Here is a 23,629-nt window from a genome sequence, read left to right on the forward strand (position 1 = left end):
ATGGACCCAGCGGCATCCGCACCTCCCGAGGAGCTTCGGGAGGAACTAATTGACTCTGTTTCCAGGTTGGTTAACCTATGGCTCGAGCATGAGGGGGAAGAGTGTCTCCGCGCTGTAGAAGCCAGGCTACAGCAGCTCATCTCTGCTCACTCCTGGCTGCTGGACTCTCTTCACCCGCTCGCACAGGACTTCATACTCAACGAACTGCACCTTCACCCACCAGCCGCTACCGCTTCCCAACTCAGCCCGGCGGCGAAGATTTTGCCCGGCCCGCCGGAGGTTTTGCCCGCCGGAGGTTTTGCCCGCCGGAGGTTTTGCCCGGCCCGCCGGAGGTTTTGCCCGGCCAGCCGGAGGCTTTGCCCGGGAGGAAGCGACGATCGCGCCGTCGGCGCATCACCCCACAGCCGAAGACTAGGACTTTGGAACTGCCAGCTGTGGTGAGTGAAAAGGACCCTTTTTCTGTTTTGGACTGTGTGTCTGTTTATTCCGGGGCTGTGTTTTTTGAGTCGGCTGCCCTGCCGGTAGCTCAGTTAGCTGCCCAGCAGCCACTAGCTCAGTTAGCCGCTCAGCCATCATCTTCACCAACTCCTCCTGTACAACAGGTTAAGTCCATCCAACCTGAAAAGAACTATTTTTCACCTGTTCATGTCAAGCAGAGAGACACACCACATAACGCAGTAATCAGTCCCCAACAGAATAGAATAGAATAGAATTCAACTTTATTGTCATTGCACATGCACAGGTACAGGGCAACGAAATGCAGTTTGCATCCATCCAGAAGTGCTTAGTGATATAGATATATTACAATATATATTAGCAATAATATAGATATGTAAGTATATTACAGAAATGGGTCTATTATGTTATAATGTACACGGTATGAAGTATGTTGTGAATATTCTATAACTATAAGTATGTACAGGCTGTAGTGAGTACAAGCTATGTACAGGATATGGACAGAATATAAATATGAAAAACTATACAGAATATGAAATAAATAACTTTACAGGAATCTGAGATATACAGCTATACAGAAATGGGAACTATGCAAGTTGTAAACAGTTGTAGGGTTAAAAATTATCGTATGTACAGAATGATTGTTTACATAGGGCTATACAGTAGTGCAGTTAAGGTAAGTGAGGGTGTGGATAATTTCTACAGAGGCTATATAAAGTGCTAGTGGTTGTGAGTGGTGGTTCACTCCATGTTATTATTGTGTGTTTGAGGGTACAGTTGTCCATTGTGTGTGTGTGTGTGTGTGTATGTTCAGTCCATGAGTTAACGTGGGTCAGATGTCAGGAGGCAGAGTTCAGGAGTCTGACAGCTGTGGGGAAGAAGCTGTTCCGGTACCTGGTGGTCTTAGTCCGGAGGCTCCTGTAGCGCCTCCCAGAGGGCAGGAGGGTGAAGAGTCCATGTGATGGGTGACTGGGGTCTCTGATGATTTTCCCAGCCCTTTTCAGACACCGCTTCCTGTAGATGTCTTTTGTGGCAGGAAGTGGTGCTCCGGCGATGCGCTGGGCAGTTTTCACGACCCTCTGCAACGCCTTCCGGTCCGAGGCAGAGCAGTTCCCGTACCAGACTGTTATACAGTTGGTCAGGATGCTCTCGATGGTGCAGCGATAGAAGTTCACCAGGATGTCTGAGGACAGGTGGTTCTTCCTCAGAGTCCTCAAGAAGAAGAGGCGCTGGTGAGCCTTCTTGACCAGCTTGGAGCAGTTGGTCGTCCAGGTGAGATCCTCGGAGATGTGGACTCCCAGGAACTTGAAGCTGCTCACACGCTCCACAGCCGTCCCCTTAATGTGGATGGGTGGATGTGGGTCAGCATTCCTCCTGTAGTCCACGATGAGCTCCTTGGTCTTCTCGGTGTTAAGCAGCAGGTTGTTTGTGTCGCACCACTCAGCCAGACGATCCACCTCCTCCCTGTAGGCGGCCTCATCGTTGTCACTGATGAGGCCAATCACCGTGGTGTCATCTGCAAACTTAATTAACAGATGGCCAGTACAGAGACTGTGACGCACTCCAGGGCCTCCCCAGAGGCTGGGTTCCAGCCCCTGATCGACTCTGGACCCCTGTAAGTTAAGAAGCCAGCTGAGGACTGCATCCGGCTGTCGCTGCCTGAGCTGAGTCAATGCTCCGTGCAGCTGCAGTCTGCCTTGTGTTTGCCAGAGGCCCGTGCGCCTGCTGGTTCTGACCCGTTCCTGCCAGAGGCCCGTGCGCCTGCTGGTTCTGACCCGTTCCTGCCGGAGGCCCGCGCGCCTGCTGGTTCTGACCCGTGCCTGCCAGAGGCCCGCGCGCCTGCTGGTTCTGACCCGTGCCTGCCAGAGGCCCGCGCGCCTGCTGGTTCTGAACTGTGCCTGCCAGAGGCCCGTGCGCCTGCTGGTTCTGACCCGTTCCTGCCAGAGGCCCGTGCGCCTGCTGGTTCTGACCCGTGCCTGCCAGAGGCCCGCGCGCCTGCTGGTTCTGACCCGTGCCTGCCAGAGGCCCGCGCGCCTGCTGGTTCTGAACTGTGCCTGCCAGAGGCCCGCGCGCCTGCTGGTTCTGACCCGTGCCTGCCAGAGGCCCGCGCGCCTGCTGGTTCTGAACTGTGCCTGCCAGAGGCCCGTGCGCCTGCTGGTTCTGAACTGTGCCTGCCAGAGGCCCGCGCGCCTACTGGTTCTGACCTGTATGTTCCAGGGGCCCCGGTGCCCACTGGTCCAGAGACTGTTTTCGCTGGGGGGCCCGAGGAGCCCGTCCAGCCTCCTGCTTCGCCTGCTGGGGGGCCCGAGGAGCCCGTCCAGCCTCCTGCTTCGCCTCCTGGGGGGGCCCGAGGAGCCCGTGGAGCCCGTCCAGCCCCAAGACTCGTCAGCTGGAGGGCCCGAGGAGCCTGTCCAGCCCCAAGACTCGTCAGCTGGAGGGCCCGAGGAGCCCGTCCAGCCCCCTGCTGCAACATCATCATCTGCCTCGCCTGGCCCGGCTGCAGCATCATCATCTGCCTCGCCTGGCCCGGCTGCAGCATCATCATCTGCCTCGCCTGGCCCGGCTTCGGCATCAGCTTCAGCTTTGCCTGGCCCGGCTTCGGCATCAGCTTCAGCTTCGCCTGGCCCGGCTTCGGCATCGGCTTCAGCTTCGCCTGGCCCGGCTTCGGCATCGGCTTCAGCTTCGCCTGGTCCAGCCTCTGCTTCGGCCTCGCCTGGTCCAGCCTCTGCTTCGGCCTCGTCTGGTCCAGCCTCTGCTTCGGTCTCGTCTGGTGCTGCGACGGCCACGCCACCTTCGGGTCCCGAACTACCGCCTCGACATCGGCGGTCATCTGCCAGGCCGCTGGTGGAGCGTCATCGTCAATATGGACGACCTCCTAGATGCCGCCGCTGCCTTCCGCGCGGTCGGCCTCCAGACTTGTGTCATCGCCGCCGTTGCTGTCTGCACGGTCGGCCGCCTGAACGGTTTCCTCGTCGCCGTCATTGCTGTCCGCATGGTCGGCCGCCTGAACGGTTTCCCCGTCGCCGCCGCTGCCGTGTGCACGGTCGGCCCCCTGAACTGCCTCCGCTCCGCCACCGCTGCCTTCCGCTCGGTCGGCTTTCGGAGCTGTGTCGCCGACGTGGCCGGCCTCAGAAGATGAACTGTCCTGGACTTCTGAGTTGTCAGCCTCCGGGCCGGCCTCCTGAACTGTGTTTTGTTCTCGTGCTCCAGCATGTGTGTTTTTGTTTTGGACAATTCCCTCGGTTCGCTGGAGCTTGTTTTGTTCGGTGTTGGTCCCTCCGTCCTGGGCCCCCGCCGCCCGCCCTGGGTTGGTCGTCTGTTTTTGTTTTGGGCTGTCTGGAGCCAGCCCTTGGAGGGGGGGGTACTGTCATGGTCCTGGGTCGTTGACCCAGCGTTTTGTGTTTTGTGATTATTTCCCTCTGTTCTAGTTATTCTGTGTCCTCCCCCCTTGTGTCCGGTTCGGGTTCTAGATTTCCTGTTTTGTTCTGAAAGTCTGTGTCTGTTGTCATTGTGTTCAACTTGTGTCCTCCAGTCATCATGTGTATTCAGATCAGCTGTTCTTCCCTCCTGTGTGTGATTACCTGATTACCTTGTGTGTGTATATTTAGTGGGTGACAACTGTGTTCGTTGTCGGTTCGTCTGCATTCATCCGTGTGTCTCTGCGTTCTATGGTGTTCCTGTCTCTGCGTCTCTCTGCCCTGCACCCTTTTGGTATGGTCCCAGGTTTGTCACTTAGTTTCTCCCAGTTTAGGTTTCCCTTTGTAATTACTCATGCTTCATTGCCTGTTTTTGCCACTACCACCCTGTAAATAAACGTCACTCATATCATCAGTTTGCTGCATCTTGGGTCCTCCTTTTCCTCCACTCCACACGGCTCACTCCACCAGCCGTGACAACAATTTCCTATCAAAATTGCTTAATAAACATTTATTTTGTTTATTTGTATTTTATTAGTATTTTCCTTAAGTGTGTTAAATATATATTTTCTCATCTAAATGTCCACTGCGCTGTGAGCCAGGGGGCGGTAATGCGCCTTAACATTGGTTGCCAACCAAGAAGAAGAAGAAGCTGTGAGCCAGGAGGGAGGGGGTGAGTGAGTGATTCGTTCGCTCGCTCTATGGCTGTGTCCCAATTCAGGGTCTGCACGCTTGAAGTACGCGCACTACGCGTACTACGTACGGTGCGTACTATAAGTACGAGAAGTGCGGAAGTGAGAGGCTTGTGAAATGGGACGGTATACGCTTCGTCACGCTGTTCAGGTTGCCTAGTAACCATGATACTAACCGCGAGACACGTTACATACAGCTTTGATTGACAGAAATGAAGGAGAAAAATGTTTTGTTGGTCATTCATTTTTGTCATGACATCACTTTAGTTGAGTATCTGAGGCTGAGACCACGGGACTGTGAAACATGATTGTTGGGGTTCATTTCTGTGCTGAACAGTCATTTAAGATTAGTTAGTAAATAACAATTAGTTAATGTTGTTCATGAGACTAAAGTCATCTCACTGTGGTATTGTAAATATAATATGGCCAATATTATAGGGCTTTGGAGCGTGATGTCACGGGGGTGGGCGTGGAAAGGATTTTGGCCCGATCCGCCATTTTGGGGGTCTAGCGCAAGTGAAAAGGGAGCGAAGGCACACACAACAGCCATGGTTCGTATTTGCCGTGTGGTCGGCTGCAATGTTCGATCACACGACCGGCAAGAGAATAAGCTTGAAAATTGTTTATCTTTTCATTCTTTCCCAACCTGGAAGCAACACGAGGCAGCTCGTGTATCGATGTTAGCAAACGAAGGCGTCTAGCCTGGATAGCAGCTGTGAGACGAGCTGACGTGCAGTTCTCTCCCATCTCCAGATATCTGTTGGTGCTCCAGACATTTTCATTCCAGTAAGTTCTAAATATGTTCATATCACTCTTTATAGCCTATTAGTTTTATTTTCGATGCGCTCTGAGGTCATAGCAAATTAGAACAAACATCCTACTGAGTGATTTTGCAGAACTACCTTCTATGTTTCACGGAGACATGGCTGACCCCCACCGTGCCGGACCAGGCCGTAACTCCGTCGGATTCATTCTTTGTGCTCCGCGTGGACAGAATGGCAGAGTCGAACAAAACCAAAGGTGGAGGAGTGTGTTTCATGGTAAACAGAAAGTGGTGTGATGCCAGGAGCATTTCTACTCCAGCGGCTGCTCGCCACATCTGGAGTTCCTGAGCATTAAGTGCCGCCCTTTCTATCTGCCCCGTGAGTTCACCTCGGTCATCGCCACGGCGGTCTACATCCCACCCCAAGCGGACACAGGTATGGCTTTGTCCGAATTACATGATGTGCTGAGCTCGCTTCAAAACAAGGACCCGGGCGCAGCCCTCATTGTAGCAGGAGACTTTAACAAAGCGAACCTCAGACAAGTCATGCCAAACTTTTACCAGCATGTCTCGTGTCCAACGAGAGGGGATCGGATTTTGGATCACTGCTACACGCCATACAAGCAGGGCTACAAAGCTGTCTCACACCCAGCTTTTGGGAAGTCTGACCACAACGCCATCTTCCTCATCCCCCAGTATAAACAAAGCATACGGAGGGAAGAAGTAACCACGAGGGAGGTAAAACGGTGGACTGCCCAATCAGAAGCTACGCTACAGGACGCACTCAACGATGTCGACTGGGACATGTTCAGAGCATGCGCAGTCGACATCAACGAGTTTACGGAAGTAGCAGTATGCTTCGTCAATATGCTAGCGGAGGAGATTATCCCCACTGCGAGAGTCACCACATTCCCAAACCAGAAACCGTGGATGGACAGATCGATCCGCACTGCAGTGAACGCCAGGACCGCCTCCTACAACGCGGGTCTCGCCACTGGCGATATGAGCGCCTACAAAGCGGCCTCATACGGCGTGCGGCGCGCGGTGAGAGATGCCAAACGCCGGTACCGGGAACGTGTGGAGTCCCGCTTCCACCAGGGCAACACACGGAGTATGTGGCACGGACTACGCACCATTACGGACTACAAAACCAGGGACACTGCGCTGATCAACGCTGACTCTGCATTCACCAACGAGCTGAATCGGTTCTACGCCCGTTTCGAGGTTAGCCAGGCGGCTAATGCTATCTACCGCCTGACTACCGAGGACAGTGACGTCATCAGCGAGAGACCGGTGACCAGCATCGCGGAGCATGACGTCCGAGCGGCACTGAGGAGAGTGAACACAAGGAAAGCGGCGGGGCCAGACGGCATCACCGGCCGTCTGCTGCGCTGCTGTGCTGACCAGCTAGCAGGTGTGTTCACTTACATCTTCAACGAGTCCCTGGCGAAGTCTGTGGTCCCCACATGCTTCAAAAGATCCACCATCATCCCTGTGCCCAAGAACAGCAAACCCTCATCCCTGAACGATTACCAGCCAGTTGCACTGACCTCGGTAGTAATGAAGGTGTTTGAGAGGCTGCTGAAGAACATCATCTCCTCCTCCATCCCAGACACCACAGATCCGCTGCAGTTTGCCTACAGATCCAACAGATCCACAGAGGATGCCATCGCCCACGTCCTACACACCACTCTCAGCCACGTGGACAAGAAACAGGGTAACTATGTGCGAATGCTGTTTGTTGATTACAGTTCAGCGTTTAACACAATAGTGCCCTGCAGACTGTTCACAAAGCTGAGGGATCTGGGACTTAACAGCCGTCTGTGTGCATGGGTGTTGGACTTCCTCACTGGCAGAACTCAGGTGGTGAGGGTGGGTAGTAGTAGTAGTAGTATAGTATTTATTTATTGTCACTGTCAAGAACAATGAAATTGCGTTTGGGGCTTCCATACAACCCAAAAAAAGAAGAAAATAATAAATACCCCTTAAAACCCAAGTGTACATATTTAACCCAGTGTGACTCCAATGCAATAAGACAATCCTTAGCAATAATGTTCGTAGAAATTCAGACAAAGACCTGAGAAACATGACAAAATACAACAATGCAACCCATTCAATATTATTGTACTGTGAGATATGATATCAGATATGATAGTTATCTATTTAAGAAAGGGGGGGGGGGCAGGAGGGGGAAGAGAATAAAGATATGATGCACCAATGCAGACCAGTTCATTGCTATTAAGAAGTTGGATATGGTTATTGTCCGTGAGAGGGGGGCAGAGAGTTCAGGAGCCTCACAGCCTGTGGATACAGGCTGTTGGCCAGTCTGGATGTTCTGGCCTGTATAGACCTGTACCTTCTCCCTGAGGGCAGCAGATGGAAAAGGTGGCGCGCAGGGTGATGTTGGTCCCGCAGGATACTGTGCACCCTCCTCAGACAGCGAGTGGGGAAGATATTACTGATCTCTGGCAGACTTGTTCCAATAATTCTGCCAGCTTCTTTCACCACCCGCTGGAGTGCTTGCTGATCGACCTTGGTGCAGCTGGGGAACCACACTAGAAATCCATACGTCAGAACGCTGCTGATGGCACAGTTGTAGAAGTTCAACATCAGAGATCTGGGAATGTGTGCGCTCCGCAGTCTCCTCAGGTAGTAGAGGCGCTGTTGGGCCTTCCGTGCAACTGAGGTGATATGGTTGCCCCAGGACAGGTCCTCGGTCACAGTTACCCCCAAGAATTTAAAACTGCTCACCCTCTCCACCGCCTCACTGCCAATGAAGAGAGGCAGATGGTTGTTATGACCCCTCTTCCGGAAATCTACAATGATCTCCTTGGTCTTTTTGGTGTTTAAGACCAAGTTAGTAGATGCGTCTCTAACAGCATCACCATCAACAGAGGAGCACCTCAGGGATGTGTCCTCTCGCCACTGCTCTACTCCCTCTACACTTCAGACTGTGTGGCCACCCATGGCTCCAACACCATTGTGAAGTTTGCTGACGACACAGTGGTGTTGGGTGCCATCTCCAACAACGATGAGACGGCCTACATGGATGAAGTGAAGAATCTGGCATCATGGTGCCAGGACAACCACCTCCAGCTGAACGTCAGCAAGACCAAGGAGCTGGTGGTGGACTTCAGAAGAGGTCAGCACAGAGACTACAAGCCCATTATCATCAATGGAGCTCCAGTGGAGAGGGTGCAGTCCTTCAAGTATCTTGGTGTCCACATCTCCTCAGGCCTGACATGGGCTGCCCACATTCAGGCCCAGACCAAAAAGGCTAGGCAGCGCCTGTATCACCTACGACAACTGAGGAAGTTCAGGGTCTCTCCAAAGATCCTCAGGATTTTCTATGCAGGCGCTGTGGAGAGCATCCTCACACAGAACATGACATCGTGGTTTGGGAACAGCTGTGTGAAGGACCAAAAAGCTCTCCAGAGAGTGATCCGTACAGCAGAACGCTGCTGCAGGATTGCTCTCCCCCCGCTTCAGGACACCTACACCAGGAGATGCCGGACTAGAGCAGCGCAGATACTGAAGGACCCGTCCCATCCTGGCAACAAACTGTTCCAACTTCTGCAATCTGGTAGAAGGTTCCGCATCTTCCGGGCAAGGACAGAGAGACTCAAGAGGAGCTTCTATCCCCAAGCCATCCGTGCCCTAAACACACACACCCGCCCTCTCACATCATCTATAATTGACTGAGACAGGACTCTTCCAGACACTCTAAACCAAGGCACAATGTACATTTCAATTCCTTTAATTTTAAATATGTTTATGTTGTCTATCCTGTAAAATAGTCAGATGTCCATTCATATTAATGTACAGAATTCACCTGCTTGCTGCTACTACTGCACATTCACCCAATATATATATATATATATATATATATATATATATATATATATATATATATATATATATATATATATATATATATATATATATATATATATATATATATATATATATATATATATATATATATATATATATAGCTATATATATATATATATATATAGCTGGATAGCGTAGTGGTTAGACTACACGCCTTTGGAACAGAGGATCGCAAGTTCGATTCCTGCCTGGGGCGTCTGTATCCAGTAAGGGTCCTAAGGCTAGACCCCCTATGCTAAGCAAGCCTACCGCAGACATGAGCGAGACAGATAAATATGAAGGCATGCCGGCTCGGACGTCGCCCGGATCAACAAGGTCCGCGTCAGGTGTTGAGGAACCAGGGCACCCTGACGAAAAGTGGGCTACTGGAACAAGAAGGCATCGGTGGGCAAGAGACGAAAACAGGGCGTTGTTGGAATGCTACTACGCAAGTAACCCCGGCGGAAGGGGCTACATGAATAGGATGAGGGACCTATGGATTCTTCGATACCCAACATCCACAATGACGGCGAAACAACTAGTAGCTCAGTGTTCCAACATTCGAAAGAAGGGACTGCTCTCACAGCTAGAGATTGACGAGGTACAACACAAATGCTACGGCAAGGAGGAGTCAGGACGCCAGGTCAGGGGGGAGATATCATCACCCCCACCCGAGATTGGGTACATAGCCCCAAGTGCGATAGGAGAAGGATCGCTGAGTGCGAGAGGAACTGACCTGAAAAATAGGATCATGGCCAAGCTTGAAACCTGGATCCCGCGTAGCCGGTTACCAAGATTACGTGAAGTTCCCTCAGAAGGTCTGCTAGATGATGTTAATGCAGCACTACGGGCAATACCTACAACCACGATTACCGACACTAACAAGCTGATCTACAATACGGCAACAGTGATCAGTGAGATGCTTGGCTACAAGTTGAACAGCGACAAGGGGCAGTACCCTCCATGGAGAAGGAGGCTAGAGGGCAAGATCAAAGTAGCACGGAGGGAGGTTAGCCAACTAACGGAGTTGCAGAAAGGTGCGACAAATAAGGTGCCTAAGAAATACAGCAAGCTGTCCATACCTGAGGCCTTGGAAACTGCCAAGCAAAGACTCACAGCCTTGGCCAGCCGCTTGAGGAGGTACACCAGAGAGATAGAAGGCAGGAGAATAAACCAGCTGTTCTCCACAGAACCAGCAAAGGTGTACTCTCAGTGGCAAGGGAACAATAAGAGAACAGCACCACCAAGGCTGGAGACGGAGCAATACTGGAAGAGCATATGGGAGAAGGATGCAACCCATAACGGCAATGCTCAGTGGCTAGAGGATCTGAGGGCTGACCACAGCGACCTCCCTGAACAGGGTCCAGTAACCATCACAGTGGCAGATATCCAAGAAAGGGTCTCCAGTATGAAGAGTTGGACAGCACCAGGGCCCGACATGGTTCACGCCTACTGGCTGAAGAAGCTGACTGCACTCCACGAGCGTCTGGCAGCACAAATGAACCAGCTGCTAGTTAACGAGAGACACCCGGAATGGCTAACTGAAGGCCGGACGGTCCTGATCCCCAAGGACCCCAAGAAGGGACCGGTCCCCTCCAACTACCGACCAATAACCTGCCTCAGTACTACATGGAAGCTCCTGTCAGGCATCATATCGGCTAAGATGAACAGGCACATGGGTCAATACATGAGCGGGACACAGAAAGGAATTGGCAAGAATACCAGAGGCGCAAAACACCAGCTACTGGTAGACAGAACAATCAGCCGAGACTGCAAGACCAGACTGACCAACCTGTGCACTGCCTGGATTGATTACAAGAAGGCCTATGACTCAATGCCCCACAGCTGGATACTGGAATGCCTAGAATTGTACAAGATCAATGGGACCCTAAGAGCCTTCATCAGGAACTCAATGGGGATGTGGCGTACAACACTAGAGGCCAACTCCAAGCCCATAGCACAAGTCACCATCAAGTGCGGGATCTACCAAGGAGATGCTCTGTCCCCACTGCTGTTCTGCATAGGCCTGAACCCCCTCAGTGAGATCATTAACAAGACTGGCTACGGATACCGACTACAGAACGGAGCAGTTGTCAGCCACCTCCTGTACATGGATGACATCAAGCTGTATGCCAAGAGTGAACGAGACATCGATTCACTGATCCACACTACCAGGATATACAGCAATGACATTGGAATGTCGTTCGGACTGGAGAAGTGTAGTCGGATGGTAACAAAGAGAGGGAAGGTAGTCAGAACTGAGGGGATTGAACTACCAGAAGGCAACATTGCAGACATAGAGGACAGTTACAAGTACTTGGGGATCCCACAGGCGAATGGGAACCATGAAGAGGCCGCTAGAAAAGCTGCAACCACCAAGTACCTGCAGAGGGTCAGGCAAGTCCTGAGGAGTCAGCTGAATGGTAAGAACAAGATCCGGGCCATCAACACGTATGCCCTGCCCGTGATCAGGTACCCTGCTGGGGTAATAGGCTGGCCAAAGGAGGAGATAGAAGCCACTGACATAAAGACAAGAAAGCTCCTTACCATGCATGGAGGGTTTCACCCCAAATCCAGCACCCTGAGGCTGTACGCTAAGCGGAAGGAAGGGGGCCGGGGACTGGTGAGTGTCAGCACCACAGTCCAGGATGAGACAACGAACATCCAAGAATACATTAGGAAGATGGCCCCAACTGACCGAGTGCTCAGTGAATACCTCAGGCAGCAGAAACCCAAGAAAGAGGAGGGAGACGAGGAACCATCATGGAAGGACAGGCCCCTGCACGGTATGTACCACCGGCAGATAGAGGAGGTGGCTGATATCCAGAAATCCTACCAGTGGCTGGACAAAGCTGGACTGAAAGACAGCACAGAGGCACTAATCATGGCAGCACAAGAACAAGCTCTGAGCACAAGATCCATAGAGGCTGGGGTCTATCACACCAGGCAAGACCCCAGGTGCAGGCTGTGTAAAGATGCCCCAGAGACAATCCAGCACATAACAGCAGGGTGCAAGATGCTAGCAGGCAAGGCATACATGGAACGCCATAACCAAGTGGCCGGCATAGTGTACAGGAACATCTGTGCCGAGTATAACCTGGAAGTCCCGAGGTCAAAATGGGAGATGCCCCCAAGGGTGGTGGAGAATGACCGAGCTAAGATCCTGTGGGACTTCCAGATACAGACGGACAAAATGGTGGTGGCTAACCAACCGGACATAGTGGTGGTAGACAAACAGAAGAAGATGGCCGTAGTGATCGATGTAGCGGTTCCGAATGACAGCAATATCAGGAAGAAGGAACACGAGAAGCTGGAGAAATACCAAGGGCTCAGAGAAGAGCTCGAGAGGATGTGGAGGGTGAAGGTAACGGTGGTCCCCGTGGTAATCGGAGCACTAGGTGCGGTGACTCCCAAGCTAGGCGAGTGGCTCCAGCAGATCCCAGGAACAACATCGGAGATCTCTGTCCAGAAGAGCGCAGTCCTGGGAACAGCTAAGATACTGCGCAGGACCCTCAAGCTCCCAGGCCTCTGGTAGAGGACCCGAGCTTGAAGGATAAACCGCCCGCAGGGGCGTGCTGGGTGTTTTTTTTTTTTTTTATCTGTCACTACAGATGGTCTGTTTATGTTTTGATCAAGAGCCTTTTTTTGGGCAGCTGAAGAGGAGAAGTCTATCTTATGGCCAACCTCTGGCTGTATCTTGGTCATATTACTCAGCAAAACCCAGTATGCAGGTTCATCTGTAACAGTCCTTGTGCCACAGATCAGCACTGTTGCTTCTACATAACAGAAGAGCAGTGACGTGGCTGCAGGTCCCCACGACTCCGTCCATGCAGGTGCAGCGGGCGTCTTCAACCTTTCCTGTGATGCTCACAGTGACCCATGGCTGCAATGCTGGTTCATTCAGTCTTTGAGAGTGCAGGACCTGAAACACACACAGACAAAGTTCATTTAAAGACAAGAACTATGAGCCAAGGCCGACACAAATGTGTTTAATCTACTTTATCATAAATGTAACAAAGTGTTTAGAAAGTTAGCACATACGTGTAATTTTTCATTTCTTTATGTGTCCATCTATAGAACGCTGCATGTTATAGTGTAAATCTGCCTGTTCTCTGTCAGAAACCTGCCTGCAGAAAATGAACCTAAAGTATGTAATGCAAGGATGTAATCACTTTCAAGATGGAGAAAGCATAAAGTGACAATTAGGAATCACTTAATATGATAAGGAGATTCTGCAGGTCATTAATCAATGTATAAAACTAAACTAAAATGTATTTTTAGTGACACAGGATACAAACATGGAAGCAAGATGTATAATTAGGATTATTTATAATAAATATGAATAAATTAGTGCAATTTCTTTAACCATAAAGAATAACTAAATCCTTCAGGACAGTGTCTCATCAATGCACTGAACTCACTATGTTATTCACCTAACAGCCTCCACATGTTCTCACTGTAATTTCCCCTCATGAATGAATTTATGCTGCACTAATCTGAATGTTTGCAAGGAAATCAAACGCATTTCACTCGCAGTACTCGAGCTGACTTACCTTTGTTTGAATGACGACTTGTAGGCGCTGACTCCACAGACAAGGTACGAAAATATGTCAGGCTACGTCAATAGCGGTTGGACTTCAGGGTTTCTACTCCACGGCCGTATTTCATACGGGTCCACATTTCCAATGCAGGCTATTTTCTGCAAGTACCGCCGCTTCGCCTCTGAACGAAATCGGTCTCTATACAGTTCATTCTCTTTTGAGCTGCTTTTAAGCATCTTTCTTGTAGTCGTTGTTCCAACACAGTATGTTGTTTCGATTCGTAGACCCCGAAAATGGCGCCCTATAGTATTGTCAGATTATTATGGAAAAAAAAACACCCAGCACGCCCCTGCGGGCGGTTTATCCTTCAAGCTCGGGTCCTCTACCAGAGGCCTGGGAGCTTGAGGGTCCTGCAGTATCTTAGCTGTTCCCAGGACTGCGCTCTTCTGGACAGAGATCTCCGATGTTGTTCCCGGGATCTGCTGGAGCCACTCGCCTAGCTTGGGAGTCACCGCACCTAGTGCTCCGATTACCACGGGGACCACTGTTACCACTGATATATATACAGTATATATATATATATACAGTATATATATATATATATATATGTATACACACACATATATATATATATATATATACACACATATATATACATATATATACATATATCACTGACTTTCAGCTTGTTGTGTTTGTGGCTGACTTTAATTATTGAACATTCGCACATAAATAAGTGACGTCATATTCAGCACTTTTGACAGTTCACTCTTCGGCCGCTCCATCTTATTAGGGAAATTCCATATACATAAATGTAAATTTCAAAACTCAACCCCATCATTTAATTTGTTTTTGATTGAAATTAAACATTACTTAAACTCTCTTAAATTAACTTCCAATAAAAAAGGTTTATCATTGATTGAAATTCATTCAGAAATGTTTAAGGAATGAGCTGTCACAACTTTCAAGTACAAAGTTGTTATGAAGTCTGTCACCCCCCCCCCTTTTTTTTTTCCTTTATTTATTCATCCTTCTTATTTCATTGTACTGTATATTGTTACTCTTATTTGCCTTGTATGTCTACTGTACAAACTGAACTGTAATGACTGACTGTTCGCTTTATAATTTCAATAAAGTTTGGGGGGAAAAAAACTTCTTCGGCTGCTCCCTTCTGCCGTATTTTGCGGCAAAATTCTCCACACCCACCGCCGCGCTATGAATTGTGGGATATATGGGACCACGAAGCGTGCACCGGACCACGCTTGATATTTGGGGAAATCGACGGCGCATTTGGAGTATGCATTTGAAGTACACTTCGAATTGGGACAGCCGTCGTTGCGTGGCGGTGACGTAACCGCACTTAAAATGCGTACTTCAATCGTGCAGACCCTGAATTGGGACACAGCCTATGATTCAGCACAGGAGGGAGGGGGTTAGTGACTCCTGAGTGATTCGTTCGCTCTTTGATTCAGCACAGGAGGGAGGGGGTGAGCGAGTCCTGAGTGATTCGCTTATGCTTACGATTCAGCACAGGAAGCGAGGGGGTGAGTAGCTCAAATGTGTTGTTAGCATGTTAGCAGCGCGATGCTACTCTGAACCGAGGAGCTATTTTCTTCCAGTTCAGAGCAGAAATGCTTTTGTTATGAAACTGGCTGTTGTTTTTCCCCCCACAATTTTAATTATAAGCTAGATATATTTCTACTAATGGAATTAGTTTGCTAATAGCAACAGGGATGAGTCAGTGAGTCAGTTGAGCTTGTGAATCATGATTCACGAGTCAGTAAAGTGATTCTCGAGTATTGAACGATTCGTTCACGAATCGAACATCACTACACTGAACCCTGTGGAACTCCATAATTAACTTCAGTGTGTGAAGAAGACTTTCCATTTACATGCACAAATTGGAGTCTATTAGGTAGATATGATACAAACCACTGTAGTGCAGTACCTGTAATACCTAGAGCGTTCATAAGACCATGAGTTAATGTTTTACTTATATATTTGTATGTATTTAAATCGTGTCTTCTCACGTTCTAGTGACTGGTCTGTCTGTTTTTCTCCTATGAATCTCCTGTGAATCCATCGTGTGTTTTCCCTGCCGTCCACCTTCCTATGCCTCCATTCATCCTCCGTCATGTTCGTGTTCATGTTTGCTGTTTAGTAGTTTAGTTTGTCCCAGTTCAGATTATCTTTAGTCTCGTTTGCCATTTTCACCTTGTGTTTTACTTTTCAATAAACCTCCTTCGCACCTCCATGAGTGCCTGCACTTGGATTGTATAACAGGGTTAGGTTTGTGTATGAGATTTCCTATGCCCCCTGAATGCACCATACAGTGGGGCAAAAAAGTATTTAGTCAGCCACCGATTGTGCAAGTTCCCCCACTTAAAATGATGACAGAGCTCAGTAATTTGCACCAGAGGTACACTTCAACTGTGAGAGACAGAATGTGAAAAAAAAAAATCCATGAATCCACATGGTAGGATTTGTAAAGAATTTATTCGTAAATCAGGGTGGAAAATAAGTGTTTGGTCAATAACAAAAATACAACTCAATACTGTGTAACATAACCTTTGTTGGCAATAACAGAGGTCAAACATTTACTATAGGTCTTTACCAGGTTTGCACACATAGTAGCTGGTATTTTGGCCCATTCCTCCATGCAGATCTTCTCGAGAGCAGTGATGTTTTGGGGCTGTCGCTGAGCAACACGGACTTTCAACTCCCGCCACAGATTTTCTATGGGGTTGAGGTCTGGAGACTGGCTAGGCCACTCCAGGACTTTCAAATGCTTCTTACGGAGCCACTCCTTTGTTGCCCGGGCGGTGTGTTTTGGATCATTGTCATGTTGGAAGACCCAGCCTCGTTTCATCTTCAAAGTTCTCACTGATGGAAGGAGGTTTTGGCTCAAAATCTCACGATACATGGCCCCATTCATTCTGTCCTTAACACGGATCAGTCGTCCTGTCCCCTTGGCAGAAAAACAGCCCCATAGCATGATGTTTCCACCCCCATGCTTCACAGTAGGTATGGTGTTCTTGGGATGCAACTCAGTATTCTTCTTCCTCCAAACACGACGAGTTGAGTTTATACCAAAAAGTTCTACTTTGGTTTCATCTGACCACATGACATTCTCCCAATCCTCTGCTGTATCATCCATGTGCTCTCTGGCAAACTTCAGACGGGCCTGGACATGCACTGGCTTCAGCAGCGGAACACGTCTGGCACTGCGGGATTTGATTCCCTGCCGTTGTAGTGTGTTACTGATGGTGACCTTTGTTACTTTGGTCCCAGCTCTCTGCACGTCATTCACCAGGTCCCCCCGTGTGGTTCTGGGATCTTTGCTCACCGTTCTCATGATCATTTTGACCCCACGGGATGAGATCTTGCGTGGAGCCCCAGATCGAGGGAGATTATCAGTGGTCTTGTATGTCTTCCATTTTCTGATGATTGCTCCCACAGTTGATTTTTTCACACCAAGCTGCTTGCCTATTGTAGATTCACTCTTCCCAGTTTGGTGCAGGTCTACAATACTTTTCCTGGTGTCCTTCGAAAGCTCTTTGGTCTTGGCCATGGCGGAGTTTGGAGTCTGACTGTTTGAGGCTGTGGACAGGTGTCTTTTATACAGATGATGAGTTCAAACAGGTGCCATTCATACAGGTAACGAGTGGGGGACAGAAAAGCTTCTTACAGAAGACGTTACAGGTCTGTGAGAGCCAGAGATTTTCCTTGTTTGAGGTGACCAAATACTTATTTTCCACCCTAATTTACGAATAAATTCTTTACAAATCCTACCATGTGGATTCATGGATTTTTTTTCACATTCTGTCTCTCACAGTTGAAGTGTACCTCTGGTGCAAATTACTGAGCTCTGTCATCATTTTAAGTGGGGGAACTTGCACAATCGGTGGCTGACTAAATACTTTTTTTCCCCACTGTAGGTGTGCATGTCCGAAGCTTCAGTTCAGAGACAAACGGCAGCTGAACAACGGACAGTGTGCACGTTCATGAAGTATTTGCTGCCAGCTCAGATTTCTTTAACCCTTCTAAACATGGATCCTCCTTTATTTTTCTCACACGGCTCATCCCTTTTGCCATGACACTAAAAGACACGTTGATGGTTTGGAGGAAGTAATTACTGAAGTTAACTCAGAAAGATCAATTGGAGAAAAAGCATCTAAATGTCATGATCCTAGGCCATGTTGGCCCAGCATTCTTAGTTTTCATGTATTCTTGTATTTTGTTCTTCATTTAGGCCATGGTTCCTGGGTTGCTCTGTTCAGTTGTTCCTTATTTGATTTCCCCTTGTGCCTTTTACCCCCTGTGTGCCCTATGTATCTGTGAGCCCTCGTCTCCCCTCCTTGTGTTTCATTCAATGTTTTACCCAGCCCGTTATGTCTGTGCTCTCTCTCTCTCTCCTCCTGTCTGAACCTCTGTGTACTTCCTGTTTTACTTTGACAGTCTCTCGTCAGTATGCGTCATGTTGTGTTCACTCCTGCCCTGTCTCGTTACGATTATCTGTGTCTGCTGTGTTCCCCGTGTGCTCCCACTTCTCTCGTTAAACCTCTGTTTATTTATGTCTGCGTCTCCCTCTGTTCGGTGTCGCATTCTCCCTCATTCATGGCCGTGTGTTTCTCTGTGTGCTAGTGTGTTGCTTCCCAGTGTAGTTTCTTATCAGTTTGTTTCGCCATTTCCCTCCAGCAATAAAAGCTGTGTTTTGAGTTCATTCCTGCCTCTGTGAGCTTGCTTTTGGGTCCACTTCCTGCCTGCCACACAGCCGAATCATGACATAAATGAATATCAATGGTACTGAAAGTATGTGTAGATAATGTTACATCTGTGAGATGATTTTGAATTTTTCTCTAAAGGTTAAAATTTTATTTGTGAAGAAGTTCATGAAGTCATTACTAGTTAACGTTAAAGGGATGGTTGGCTCAAAAGAGCTGTGACTGTTTGTCAGCCTGGCTACAGTGCTGAAGAGAAACCTGGGGTTGTTCTTATTTTCTTCAATCAGTGATGAATAGTAAGATGTTCTGGCTTTGCGGAGGGCTTTCTTATAAAGCAGCAAACTATTTCTCCAGGCTAAATGATGATCCTCTAAATTTGTGACACGCCGTTTCCTCTCCAGCTTACGAGTCATCTGCTTTAGGCTACGTGTTTGAGAATTATACCACGGAGTCAGGTACTTCTGATTAGAGGCCTTCGTTTTCACAGGAGCTACAGTATCCAGAGTTGTACATAGTGAGGAGGCAAAATTATTAACAAGATAACTGATCTCTGTTGGAGTAGCGTTCAGGTAGCTGCTCATTGTGAGTTTGAATCTGCTCCATTAATATAACTACAACCTAAAATCCAGCCTTTCACAGAAAGCTCTTTACTCTTGAGACGTTGTCAGAATTTAAACTGTGTGTTTTTCTTCTATATTTTGCTATTGATCAACTATTTTGCTGCCATCCCATATACAATATTTTGGTCTCAGTGGAATTACCATCCCCACCCTAAATGACCATAGCCCCTCCACCCTTATTTATTTATTATATTATATAACTGCCCTTGTATACAGCCCCACAAAGTTTCTGTTTCAATGTTTCTACACATACACCATGTATATAGTTTACTCACATATATGTATAGATGCCAAATATCCTTGGGCAAGATACTAACCCCATGTTTGCCTACTGGTGGTGGTCAGAGGGCCCGGTGGCGCCAGTGTCCGGCAGCCTTGCCTCTGTCAGTGCGCCCCAGGGCAGCTGTGGCTACAATGTAGCTGCCATCACCAGTGTGTGAATGGGTGAATGACTGAATGTAGTGTGAAGCGCTTTGGGGTCCTTAGGGACTAGAAAAGCGCTTTGTGTTCCAGCTACCTAATTTCCCTGTGCAAGATGTCTGTGAAGGTTCTCAGTCATCCAGGTCATCGTAGTCAAAGGAGCTTGCAAAGAAAAGCATCTGGACTTCTTTAAGTTGCTTGAAGACCTTTCACCTCTCATCCGAGAAGCTTCTTCAGTTCTACGGTCAAAGATGGTGGCACAGAAGAAGAACAGAAGAACACAGAAGAGCCACCTCCACAGGACAAGACTCAGCAGTCCATCTGCATCTTAAGGATAAAGGACACTCTTTCGAGGATGCCAATGTTCACATTTTGGACAGAGAGGACAGATGGTTTGAAAGAGGAGTGAAAGAAGCCATCTATGTCCACTGTGAGCGACCATCTTTGAACAGAGGCGGGGTTTACGACACCAACTCTCTGCCATCTATAATCCAGTTTTGAGATCCTTCCCAGACGCCTTAACGCCCACTCACATCCTGGGCCAGCTGACCTCAGGAATTCGCATGATAAGGTGGGGCCAGGTTTCACAATGAACACACCCGAAACCCTGGCTGATTGGGACCCACACCCAGTTTCACACCTTGGCTCAGGCGATTAGAGGATCATCAGGGGGTCCTTTTGTCCCTCTGTGGGGGGAAACTCCCACTAGGTTTATATCTGGGACTCTCCACCATTTGACCTTAGAACTGAAGAAGCTTCTCGGATGAGAGGTGAAACGTCTTCAAGCAACTTAAAGAAGTCCAGACGCTTTTCTTTGCAAGCTCCTTTGACTTCCCTGTGCAAGAAACCGCACAATGATGATAAAAGGTCTAAGGTCTAAAAATAATCAGTCTTTTCTTATTCGGCCCCTCACAGTTGTTCACTTTAACCAGAAAATGCTTGACTCTAAAGTTGCTACGAAGTTTTGAGCAACTGGTCAGGAAGCAGTAAATAAATCACAGGGAAACAAATTTAGGACATGTGGGGAGTTAAGAAATGTTACCAGAGTTCACTCATATTGAAGAGTGAGTGATCAGTGGCTCATATTCAATGTGTGCAGATTTCTGAGTGTGATGCATGTTTATGTCTCCTTCCTGTAGAGGAGAAGCTTGGGAAAATGCGGACAGAGTTTGTGTCGAGGGTGTCAAAAGAAATCCTCATACAGCTCCTCGAGGCCCTGGTTGCAGAAGGTGTGTTTAATGATTTGGAGAAAGAGAGCATTATGGAGAAGAACCGGGTTACAGCAGATAAGGCACGCTGTATCATTGACGCAGTGAAGAAGAAAGGAGACAAAGCCAGCGGCATAATGATCAGACATCTTCAGACCAGAGAGCCAACTCTCTCCTCTCAGCTGGGTTTATGCTCCGGTCCATCAGCTAAGCACGGTGAGGTTGATGGCATCTTCTCAATAATCAATCAATAATCTTCTATTAGAGGGATAAGAGCATGCTGCAGTGGTTTGTATCATATCTATTTAATAGACTCCAGTTTGTGCATGTAAATGGAGAGTCCTCTTCACACACTGAGGTTAATTATGGAGTTCCACAGGGTTCAGTGCTAGGACCAATTCTGTTTACATTATACATGCTTCCCTTAGGCAGTATCATTAGAAGACATAGCATACATTTACACTGCTATGCAGATGACACCCAGCTCTATCTGTCCATGAAGCCAGATAACACACACCAATGAGTTAAACTGCAGGAATGTCTTAAAGACATAAAGACCTGGATGGCCGCTAACTTTCTGCTTCTTAATTCAGATCAAACTGAGGTTATTGTACTCGGCCCTGAAAATCTTAGAAATATGGTATCTAACCAGATGCGTACTCTGGATGGCATTACCTTGGCCTCCAGTAACGCTGTGAGGAACCTTGGAGTCATTTTTGACCAAGATATGTCCTTCAACGCACATATTAAACAAATTTGTAATGTATTTGCAACTACTGAAGCTTCGGGACCTTCGGGTCAGGTAGTAATGCTTTTAATGTTTCTGGCCATTGACAGAAACATTAAAACATTAAACCTCTCTTCTTTTATTCATTTAGAGGCTCTTCAGAAGTGTCAGATTAACTTCAAATCAAAACTAAAGAAGAAGTTCCAGTGTGTGTTTGAGGGGATCGCTAAAGCAGGAAACCCAACCCTTCTGAATCAGATCTACACAGAGCTCTACATCACAGAGGGAGGGACTGCAGAGGTCAATGATGAACATGAGGTCAGACAGATTGAAACAGCATCCAGGAAACCAGACAGACCAGAAACAACCATCAGACAAGAAGACATCTTTAAAGCCTCACCTGGAAGAGATGAACCAATCAGAACTGTGCTGACAAAGGGAGTGGCTGGCATTGGGAAAACAGTCTTAACACAGAAATACAGCCTGGACTGGGCTGAAGACAAAGCCAACCAGGACATCCAGTTCATATTTCCATTCACTTTCAGAGAGCTGAATGTGCTGAAAGAGGAAAAGTTCAGCTTGGTGCAACTTGTTCATCACTTCTTTACTGAAACCAAAGAAGCAGGAATCTGCAGCTTTGAAGACTTCCAGGTTGTGTTCATCTTTGATGGTCTGGATGAGTGTCGACTTCCTCTGGACTTCCACAAAACTACAATCCTAACTGACCCTAGAAAGTCCACCTCAGTGGATGTGCTGCTGATAAACCTCATCAGGGGGAAACTGCTTCCCTCTGCTCGCCTCTGGATAACCACACGACCTGCAGCAGCCAATCAGATCCCTCCTGTCTGTGTTGGCATGGTGACAGAGGTCAAAGGGTTCACTGACCCACAGAAGGAAGAGTACTTCAGGAAGAGATTCAGAGATGAGGAGCAGGCCAGCAGAATCATCTCCCACATCAAGAAAGCTCGAAGCCTCCACATCATGTGTCACATCCCAGTCTTCTGCTGGATCACTGCTACAGTTCTGGAGGATGTGCTGGAAACCAGAGAGGGAGGACAGCTGCCCAAGACCCTGACTGAGATGTACATCCACTTCCTGGTGGTTCAGGCCAAAGTGAAGAGGGTCAAGTATGATGGAGGAGCTGAGACAGACCCACACTGGAGTCCAGAGAGCAGAAAGATGATTGAGTCTCTGGGAAAACTGGCTTTTGATCAGCTGCAGAAAGGAAACCTGATCTTCTATGAATCAGACCTGACAGAGTGTGGCATCAATATCAGAGCAGCCTCAGTGTACTCAGGAGTGTTCACACAGATATTTAAAGAGGAGAGAGGACTGTACCAGGACAAGGTGTTCTGCTTCATCCATCTGAGTGTTCAGGAGTTTCTGGCTGCTCTTCATGTCCATCTGACCTTCATCAACTCTGGACTCAATCTGCTGGAAGAAACAACCTCCTGGTGGTTTAAATTATTTAACACACCAAAACTTCAATCTCTCCACCAGACTGCTGCGAACAAGGCCTTACAGAGTCCAAATGGACACCTGGACTTGTTCCTCCGCTTCCTCCTGGGTCTTTCACTGCAGACCAGTCAGACTGTCTTACGAGGTCTGCTGACGCAGACAGGAAGTAGCTCACAGACCAATCAGGAAACAGTCCAGTACATCAAGGAGAAGCTCAGTGAGAATCTGTCTGCAGAGAAAAGTATCGATCTGATCCACTGTCTGAATGAACTGAATGATCGTTCTCTAGTGGAGGAGATCCAACAGTCCCTGAGATCAGGAAGTCTCTCCACAGATAAACTGTCTCCTACTCAGTGGTCAGCTCTGGTCTTCATCTTACTATCATCAGAAAAAGATCTGGATGTGTTTGACCTGAAGAAATACTCTGCTTCAGAGGAGGCTCTTCTGAGGTTGCTGCCAGTGGTCAAAGCCTCCAACAAAGCTCTGTAAGCAAGGACATACTTCTCATTTTATTTTTAAAATACAGTCATTGAGTTTTGTTTTAAATTGATGGTCCATAGCTGCTGCTGATAACATGTTTTAGCTTATAATTTATTTGAGGTATTGTGGGATACGAATGATGAGCTTGATCACATTCTTCACACCTTTATTACCAGTTGTTGTACCTTATACTTTCACGGCTGCAGCTTTCCAGCCCCCAGCCAAATGTAACACGGTTAAAGGACCAGGGC

The 23,629-nt window shown here is 48.2% G+C and overlaps 1 protein-coding gene across 1 annotated transcript in view; it reads left to right on the forward strand.

Moving 5' to 3' along the window:
• The window catches only part of LOC146618067 (NLR family CARD domain-containing protein 3-like), a 37,365-nt gene continuing 13,736 nt past the window's right edge, over nucleotides 1-23,629 (forward strand). The window contains exons 1-5 of the mRNA XM_085373554.1: nucleotides 1-279; nucleotides 3,206-3,451; nucleotides 4,065-4,179; nucleotides 20,645-20,929; nucleotides 21,592-23,383. Coding sequence (XP_085229680.1) covers nucleotides 1-279; nucleotides 3,206-3,451; nucleotides 4,065-4,179; nucleotides 20,645-20,929; nucleotides 21,592-23,383 — 2,717 coding nt within the window. The remainder of the gene's footprint in view (nucleotides 280-3,205; nucleotides 3,452-4,064; nucleotides 4,180-20,644; nucleotides 20,930-21,591; nucleotides 23,384-23,629) is intronic.

Source organism: Diplotaxodon limnothrissa, linkage group LG15, assembly GCF_057381915.1.
Source record: "Diplotaxodon limnothrissa isolate DT_005_m linkage group LG15, D_limnothrissa_male_GT1.1, whole genome shotgun sequence".
NCBI lineage: Eukaryota > Metazoa > Chordata > Actinopteri > Cichliformes > Cichlidae > Diplotaxodon > Diplotaxodon limnothrissa.